This window comes from Notothenia coriiceps, unplaced genomic scaffold, assembly GCF_000735185.1.
Source record: "Notothenia coriiceps isolate Sejong01 unplaced genomic scaffold, NC01 NC01_scaffold00013891, whole genome shotgun sequence".
Classification (NCBI taxonomy): Eukaryota; Metazoa; Chordata; class Actinopteri; order Perciformes; family Nototheniidae; genus Notothenia; species Notothenia coriiceps.
Genome location: NW_011346592.1, coordinates 28,065 through 37,938, shown reverse-complemented (window position 1 = coordinate 37,938; position 9,874 = coordinate 28,065). Strand labels below are relative to the sequence as shown.

General features: G+C 39.0%; 1 protein-coding gene across 1 annotated transcript in view; it reads right to left on the bottom strand.

The window, feature by feature from the left end:
* Positions 1-6,247: 6,247 nt before the first annotated feature.
* calm3a (calmodulin 3a (phosphorylase kinase, delta)) overlaps positions 6,248-9,874 on the bottom strand; it is a 12,227-nt gene continuing 8,600 nt past the window's right edge. The window contains exons 4-6 of the mRNA XM_010774341.1: positions 8,726-8,832; positions 8,162-8,297; positions 6,248-7,953 (exon numbers count right to left, since the gene is read on the bottom strand). Of these exons, the coding sequence (XP_010772643.1) occupies positions 7,925-7,953; positions 8,162-8,297; positions 8,726-8,832 (272 nt within the window). The 3' untranslated portion in view covers positions 6,248-7,924. The remainder of the gene's footprint in view (positions 7,954-8,161; positions 8,298-8,725; positions 8,833-9,874) is intronic.

The window sequence follows — 9,874 nt, the reverse complement described above, 5'->3', positions numbered from 1 at the left end:
TCTGTAACAATTACAATGGGTATTCATCAGATGATAGGTATCAAGTCTGCAAGTCATGGAAATGTTAATCACCAATTTATTTAATCAGCCGGCACATGTTTTCAGCTATGCATGTCATGATGTCTGCCTTCCAAGACGTCAGTTCTTCTCTGTGTTTGTTTTTACATTAGGAAAACCAGCGGTGGAAAAAAGGTTTTAAAATCAATAATGGTAAATACTGCTAATGAGCCGATGCGACGCTGAGTGTAAAGACTTAAGCTTGAGATGGTGAAGGAGATGCTGCTGATTTCAACTGTGAGACCACACACACAGCATAATTCTGATGGTAACTGTAAATAATTGTAACTCAAGAAGTCACAGTATAACTAAGTACTTCATATATTCCACACTAAATGTTTCACACCTGGTTGACCTCTCCAGCCAGCACACCTGCTTCTGATAAATGACTAGTTAAGAACTTAATCCCAATATGAAAGCTTATTAGATTTGCATAGTACTTTTCAATATACATTAAAAGATGTTTGTTGTGCAGTAAAAACTTGATTTGTATTTGTGTATTGGCTCCCCCGCTGTTTGTACTTTCAAAATAAACCACTAATTTGTAATGGAATCAGGTAAACATTGGAGACCTTGCTACACTGTGATGTCTGTCCCATCCTGCTCATGTCTACATAACACATTTGACTTTGATCACATCCCCAAATATGACATGACTTTTTCATATAAAAAATGATGTATTTATTTACCATAAATTAAACTGTTTTTATTAGCAGAACATATTTTCATAGTTGCTTACTGTTACTAAGATGTGTGTCCTACAATAACAAGCTTGTCATTCTGTAAACTGAATTTTGTGGTTTAATTTGAGGCAAAATAGTAAAAAAAAGGCAAGTGTAATTATTTTGTTTACCCATACATGGTCAAATATGTGCTGAAAGACATTTGACAGGCGTAAAGAAACACACCCACATATATGGCACAGTGGAAATGTACACAGAAACAATACAACAATAATGATCAAGGCCTGCATTGGTTTACCTTGTTTGATGTAATTCAGAACATAATGGAATTTAAATATGTTTTCTCTGTTAATAGACGTTGTTTGTTTTAGCAGCTTTTCCTGCTGTCTCTGTCTAAACAGGCTTTAGAGACTGCATTTCCCACATAACAAATGCAAAGTATGATACTAAACTCAGTCGACAACATAATTTTAAACTTTCAAAAGCTTTCTCTTTGCAGTACACACCCAAACCAAAATGTGTATATTTAAGGGATGTTAAATCAAGTCAACTATTGCTTCTGCAACCTAGACAAGCACAGCCACTTAAAGAATCAATCAATGTTTATTTATATAATATCACAAATGTTACATTTGTCTCAGTGGACTTCACAGTTTGTACAGAATATCAGTATGAGAAAACGACACCCTCTGTCCTTAGACCCTCACATCGTACAAGGAAAAACTTCCAGAGAAAACCCCACAGTTTAAAGGGAAAAATGCGAGAAACCTCAGGAGAGCAACAGAGGAGGAATCCCTCTCCCAGGACGGACAGACGTGCAATAGATGCAGTGTGTAAATCGAAAAGATAATACATTTTACAGCATAGGTAGACCAAATGTTTGGAAATGCATGTGTCTATAATAAGAAGATGAATCCACAAGGATGTCAACAATCCTGTGGGAGCCATCAGGGNTATATATAGGAAGGTGACGTGATATATATCACGTCACCTTTCAATCAATCAATCAATCAATGTTTATTTATATAGCCCAATATCATAAATGTTACATTTGTCTCAGTGTTTCAGTGCTTTACAAATCCAGAACTCAGGATAGAGGATCCAGGATACAGGATCCAGGACACAGGATCCAGGACTCAGGACTCAGGATCCAGGACTCAGGATCAAGGACTCCGGATGCAGGATCCAGGACACATGATTCAGGATCCAGGACACAGGACCGCAGCAACAGGATCAGCCACGGCTCAGGATCCCGGCGTAGATAGACACCAAAAAGAAATTTGGGGGAAGCTGGGTTATTCGGAACATGAGTACAGGTACAGACAGACAGAAGGAAGAAGTAAGGTGTCCCCCGACAGTCTAAGCCTATAGCAGCAAAACTAACGTGTCTACGTACATGCACTCCCTTAGGATAGGTTGAGGGAAAGGGGTAGCAAGTATGAAGTAAGGAACAGAGGTGGAGAGGCACAACGTGCCTACGTACATGCACTCCCTTAGGATATGGTGAGGGAAAAGAGTATATAAACTAAGATTTATGCGCCACATCTAAACCATGAGCGCATTGCTCCTAAAAGTTTTTTTTGGCACTGACACCAACAGTTGTGCGTCGGCTCGGCAGGGATCAAGGCACGTATATGCCTCTCCCTGCTTCCACTGTCTACACACACAACCAAAGAAGCCCTTGGATGTGTGTTGAGGTGTGATGAAGTTAGACCTTTTTCTATTCTTCTATTCTCACAAAACTACTGCCATCACTTTTCATTTTTACAAAGAAACACCGTGCTTCGGGGAAGAGACATCATGGTCACAGTTTCCCCCTCATCATGTTAAGTTAAATTCCTTATATCCGGTTTAAGACACACACTATAAATACAATTCTTGGGAAGATATAATAAAGGTCTTCGGATGCCCCCTGGGATAGGCTACAACCGCAGGTCTTTGTTGCGTCATTACAATTATTGTATTGCGTATTAAGACATTTCAAATTTACAAATAATTTCTGCCGAACCCTTACGCATGAGGTACGTTATGTTCCACAATTAGAAAGGGACAACACCCTAACAAAATGAAATATCACAGCAGCCCTCTGCTCTTTATAACTGGAAAGGGAAAGATTTCTAATGTAGTTCCCGTTTTAAGAAGTGTTGAAAGTAAGATATTTTCACTTCCCTTTCTATTCTCTTTTGCAGACAGTAACGGACAGTTTGTCTTAACAATAGTTTTGGTGCTGAACTCGAACAAACTAAAAACACTAAAACTAGTGGAGCAGTGTTTAGCATCTGTTGTTACGTTTCCTCCAGATATATTTGTTCATCAGCTATGACAATACTTTGGGTTGGTTTTGAGGTTAATGAACATGCAGTTCAATACAGTCAATAAAAACAGAAAGCAAATGTGGTCTTTAATTAGAAAAAGGTCCTGCTGGGAATTTTCCATTTAAAACCACTCCACTGATGTATTGATGAGTAATAACGTTTAAAGAACAAAACATTTAAGATCAGGGGAGAATCGACTCAAACCTAATAGTTTCTTCTTCAAGCTTCCCACATCAGTTTCTGTTATTGATTGAAACTCATAGTCTTTCAGGGATGAGTCATCCACAATCTCATTTGAAAAACGATCAGCCTTTTCTAAACAGTGGCTACCATCACATAGTGTTTTAATAAGATTAGGTTTTAATCATGTTTAGCAGATTACTGTATACTAGAAAAGAACATTTGTCTGTTTGAAAGGGAGATACAGCCATTACACAGCCGATGGTCGTGCAATAGACAGTCTAATCATTATAAAAGCATGCACGTTCAGTGATATCACAAAATATTATGCAGAAATGTTACAGATCTGCTCAGTCAAGTTTTGACTGGAACTCTGTGATCGTCATGTTCCTCTGAAGAAGGAACATGTTTTATTAGTTAGGTCTTTACGTGAGGTCCTATGGTATGATGCAATGTTTTTGAACATGACATTTTAAGAACAAAACTGAACACATTTTTATAAATAGACAGCAAAAGCTTTAATACTGCAAGGTGTGAAAACTATACAAAAAGGCACACAGCACAGTAAATAAGAACACTTTAAATTTGGCTTAAAAGAAAATGCAATTTTTTTGGAAAATCAATTTTTGAACTTCCATAAAATGAAAAACTGTCACACATTACCCAATTGTAGTTTTTAGATATTTGTTAATAGTTAAAAACGTGTCCTGGGTTTGAATGCAGTGGTTAAAAAGCTATATTAATGCTGATATGTGTGTCCTTCTTGAGAAATGATCCAGAATATACTAAAGGGGAGGTGTTGAATTGGTGAGTGGTTAAGATGGATGCCACATAACCGCGGCTTTATTCCTTGTTACGTCTGTCTCTATCAACTGTCCAATACAGACGGAAATGGCATAAAATCAAGAAAGAAAGAAGACATGTAAAGATTAGTTTGAGGTACTTTTGTTACAATGAATATGTTGGAGGTGAATTAACTATCACCAGAGACACTGAGCAATGAGCCTCTGAAACCAGGCATACCTACACCCTAAAAAACGATTCTGTATCTAAGTTTGTTTCAGTGTTACAGCTTGGTAACCAACATGAAGTAGGACAACACAAGAGTAAGCAAATGTGTTAGTTTGGTCACATGCAAAGTGAGCGGGGGATAGTGAACCATGTCAAAGAGGGAGATTCTGTGTATGTTCTTGGGAGGAGAGATTTAGCTTATAAATTCAACAAACTGTACAAATATGATTCCAAAAATAGAAACATTGTTCAGGAGTCCCAATTGCACAGTATAGTTATAGTCCTCCAAATCCCCTCCCCCAGGCATAATGAGAATAAAAAGGAAACCACAGTGTTTCGCAGTCTAAGAGGTAAAGTCAGATTGCAAAGTGTACATTATAATAATAATAATAATAATAATAATAATACATGGGACTTTTATAGCGCTTTTCATGAAACTCAAAGACGCTTTGACAGAGAATTAAGAAAAGACAACAAAAAAAAGACAAAGAAATACAAAAAGAGATAAACAAAACAGAAAATAGGGGGGGAGGGGGGTGGTCAGTGGTTGAATGCAGTGTTGAACAGGTGGGTTTTGAGTGATGTTTTGAATGCTGTGAGGGAGGAAGAATCTCTGATGGATTGGGGTAGTGAGTTCCAGAGGGTGGGTGCAGCAACGGAGAAGGCTCTGTCGCCCCAAGACTTGAGGTTGGTCCGGGTGGGGACATCATCATTATCACATTATGGATAGTGGGTGTGGTGCACCCGAGCAAACGCATGCATGCGCACACACACACACACACACACACAGAGATTAAAACTCTCTTAAGTCAAGTTGCATGTAATTTATAGAGAACTTAACTGGGTTTTATATAAGGTGTTAATACAGCTGTTTTAAATGTAAGTGTGTTGACTCCTTACTGTCTCAGACTCACTGTATCATTGTTGAGTTGGCTGATAAAACAGCACCACCTAGTGTCGAAGTTACGGTCAAACCCGTGCACCTTTCATGTTTTATTTATTATTGGCCATGAATGCATGGTGTCTTGAGGCCAACAATATAACTAATCAAGTAATTTACTTCGGTACAATTGTGAGGCACTATACCATTTTGATTGTTATTTACATGTCTTCTTTCAGCAGTGGAAGAAGTATTTAGATTGTTTGTATGAGTAAAAGCACAGATATATTGCCATCAAAACATACTTTACGTATCAGAGATACACTTCTCATTATGCAGAAAGCTGCCTCTATATCACTGGATCATTATTATTGTTGCATTAACATTCAACTAATTTAAACACCGTACAGTATATGTCTAAAAAGTAAAAGCGCTCAACACTTCATGTACGTAACCACAGGAGATAATGTAATAGATTTTAAGCTTTCTTTAAAGTTAATAGTATGCCTTCTTTAAGACCGCAATATTAGCATATACTGAACACTCTACATGTATAATGTATGCATGTATGATTAACATAAACATGCATCTTATGAAACCAGCAAAACATTTACAAAATATCTCTAGTATTCTCTCATAACTGCTGTGGGAGCAACACCAGTGGGCATCTCTTCGGTTACACAACCAGAGGGATAATCACACCTTCCTGTGCCTGTGATTCAGTTCTCATTATCCTGCTGAGCGTGCTCCTAATTCATTCTCCTTATCTATTTAAACCAAACGATTAGCAGGTGGACACACATCCAATGACCTCTATCTGCCCAATATAACGGCTTGTCCCATTGGCTGTTGGTGCTGCCTGTCAGCAAGAGGGCAAGGCTCCTTCTTTGCATTTAGTGTGAAAGGTCACGACACTATAGCTGACGTGGATTACCACACACTCCTGTTAGAGATCTCATGAGCCACTAAATATAGCCTGTGCCTGGGATAGTGTCTCCAGTGAAGGGCTAGGGTGACCAGCCCTGACCCAATCTCAAACTGTCTGGAGGAGATTAGTGCTCCTTTCTGGCAGGAAAAGAGCTTGAAGAGTGACAGTTAGATTAAACATGACAAGGAAATGCAGGTGAAGTAAAGCTCAATTTATTGATTTATGGAAAATATATCACATCTTTACATTTTTGATACCTTCAGAAATTAACAGTTCATTAACCATTTACTTTCTGATATCCGAATCGAAGATAACCAATTGAAACGCCTCAAGCCGAGCAGCATTTAAGTTCCGTGCATTAAAGAAATCAGCTAACCCGCTTCTTAAATTTAGCCTACTGTTCAAAACCCTAAAACATTTCCCATCTAAAGCTGAATTATTTGCTACAACCCAAATTCATCTCTATCTGAAAGTCCCTTTCTAATAGCCCAAATGTAACACTTAAACCCCACCACCTCTAGTTTTGGTGAATATACAGTTGATGTATCCTGTTCAATAAAACAGCAAACAGATTGAAGTTTGAATCACCAGACTACAAATTGAACATGAGACACCAAGGACGGGAAATGAGTGTAACATATAGTTGTTATAGCAGCAGCAACAGTGACTTTTGGTTTCTTTTTCTTCTTTTACAACAAACCTTTTTTTTTTATATCCATGTGGTTTATACCAAAGTGCAAATATGTTGAACTGCTTATATTTGTTATGTTATTACATTAAGTAGGTTTAATATAGTCTAATGAACTACGAGTCTTGCAAGAAGGTTGAGGCGTTAAGAGTATTATGGCACATTTCAAAACCAAAGATAAAACATGTCACAGGTCATTAACTACAACAATAGGCAATGCAAACTTTACGACACACTAATATATATATGTATAGATATATCTGGTGACCAAAGTTTGTCATCAACACATTAATATTTGAGAACACATTTATAAAGCATTACATCAATATTGTACCATCAGGATATCTGATTGCAGGACAAATATTTTAACTGCAGTCCTTAAGTATTGTTTTCACAATAATCATTCTGAAGCAATGCAACATACTACTGTCTGTCTCCAATCAGTGCCGTGGGCCATGTAAAGCCCACAACTCAAAACCAGACAATATATCATCCCCAAGAGGAAAAAAACATCAGCACTTTTCAGTCTTTCGTTCTTGTCTGAACTCTTCAAGGTTTAAGGATGCTCTTCTGCAACCCACCACCAATAAACACCCCTATATCGCAACTATTTGCTCTTGCAATAATCAATAGTGACACAAATGTTACAGATATATAGCTATATAGTTATGTATATACCTCCAGTGTGTACACAGTCTGACCACTACCTCTGATGGGCTCAGAGCCTCCTTGTTGTGACAAGAGACCGCCACAGGAAGGGTGCATGCAAGAAGAGTACTTAATTCAGTATTTAGAGTTCTTTGTTGAATATTGGAAATAATTAAATAGCCAACTTCTCTATACGAACTGTGGCATGGGCTCCTACCCCTCTGCCATTTCAGTGTTGCTCTTTCCTCTAAATTAATCAAGGGCTGGGTGACTCAGCAGAATCTTGGTCTGAAGTCAAGGCTTCGGCAGACTTAAAGCTTGGTCCATTCACTTCTTTAGGGATTATTCTGTTGGTGTTTGATTTACAGAAACCTAAGAAGTATTTGGATATACTGAAGCACAGATTGTTAAGTTCAACAGAAATAATTTTGGGGGGGAAGTTTGTTATCATTTGAGAATTGTTCCTTTTTTTGGTTCTTAAAGACAGTGATCTTAGGAGGACAAGCAACATTGAGAAGCAATTCAGTGTTCTCTTCACTTGGCAGTCATCATCTGGACAAACTCTGTGAACATAACAGAAAACAATTCTTTAAGGACAGTCGCAAATGAATCCGTTAAGGCTTTTGGTACAGTACATTTTAAAACATTGTGTATATGTTTTCTTGTTCTAATAATGTATTAAATATACTAGATTATGTTGTTGTAAAAACTAGTTGTAAAGAGAACAAGCAAGTGCAATGTTTTAATTACCAACCAAAAAGAGCATCTCACCTTCGTAGTTGACCTGCCCATCGCCATCAATGTCCGCCTCACGGATCATTTCGTCCACCTCCTCGTCAGTGAGCTTCTCCCCCAAGTTGGTCATGACGTGCCGTAGCTCTGCTGCGCTGATGTATCCGTTACCATCCTGCCCATGGCCAAAAAGAACCATTGTTAATGCACTATTTAAGATTCTATACAGTACAGCAGCTAAAAACAGAAAATATCACTTATGTTAGTTTCAGTTTCTCTAGTATTAGGTTACACGAAAGATAGGTCAGTAAACCTAATCATCTCTATTGCTAAGCCTCAACTGTAGATTGAGCCTAATGCTAAATATTTGCATATTAGCATGCAAAAGATAATTGTTGAGCTAGCAGAGAGGCCTGGTCCTTTTAATGGATGAAAGTGCTGGTCAAAGGAAAATAAATAAGCTGTGACCTTGTGCAAGGGAGTTTAATCACATAAAAGACTTTGTCCATGTTTTGTCTTTTCAGAATTTGGCTAGCCATCACAATGATCTGTGTGGAGATCCTGTTGAGAGGTTCTAGTTAGGTCCACTCGGTCCTATCGTACCTTGTCAAAGACTCTGAAGGCTTCTCTGATCTCCTCTTCACTGTCTGTGTCTTTCATCTTCCTGGCCATCATGGTCAGGAACTCAGGAAAGTCAATTGTACCATTACCTACACGGTCACACAAACAGAGCGAGGTAAGAGCAGTTGTCACCAGTAAGTTGTGACTACATCAGGCTGTGTTCAATCTTGAGTAGAATCCAATGAATACATCTGCATTGCTGAAACTAGTGGCACTACTTTTTTCTCAGGAATAAAATAAGTTTGAAGCAACAGCATTAAGATGACGGCCTATCACATGAGTAACAGGGAAGGGGTTATCTGCCAGACAACAACAGTCACCAGAGAAAATGTAACATTTCTTAAGGATGACGTAAATGTCATGGTGGTAATTTAAAACCAAGTGCTTCCACTGATACCCTAAATATCTCTGCACTGCATAGACTGGGCAAACCTCCTAGGTGGTTTAAGGCAGGGGTTCCCAACCCCTGGGCCGCAGACCGGTACCGGGCCGCGAAGGTGTTACTGCCGGGCCGCGAAATAGCTGAGTTTATCGTAATATTTGCAGAATTATAAATATTAATGCTGTCAAAATGATCGCGTTAACGGCGGTACTTAATTTTTTGAATTAATTGCGTTAAAATAGTTAACGCATGTGCAAAATGGCCCGCCCCATACATCCCACCAGTGGCAGCGCCAGGGTATGGCTGGGGTAGGCTACACCCATACCAAGAAATGGCTTAGCCATTGTCACGTAGTGATCGTCTTCTCAATAGAACATCTTTGATAATGTCTTCTGGCCAATCAGAATCAAGATAACGGCGTGGTGTTGTTGCAGGAAGTCCCGTCAGAGAATACTTTTGCTGTAGTACAGGGGTGCACATAACTGGTACGCAGGTTATGTGCGTAATCTGAAATGCGTACCGTCACTTGTGTCACAAAGCGCATTTGCGTACCGACGTACTTGTGAAGCTTTTCCAGAAGGCGGTTAGATCACCGGACGACAGAGTCGGTCTCCGTGTGCAGACAGGGCTGCTGTTAACGAACGGAATTGTGCCAAAACTACGCCAACCGGCTGCGGAGGGAGACTCCACCCCTTCACAGGAGAACTGCGTTCACACTCTGTGGTCACGAAGTACTCCACTAGCCCCCC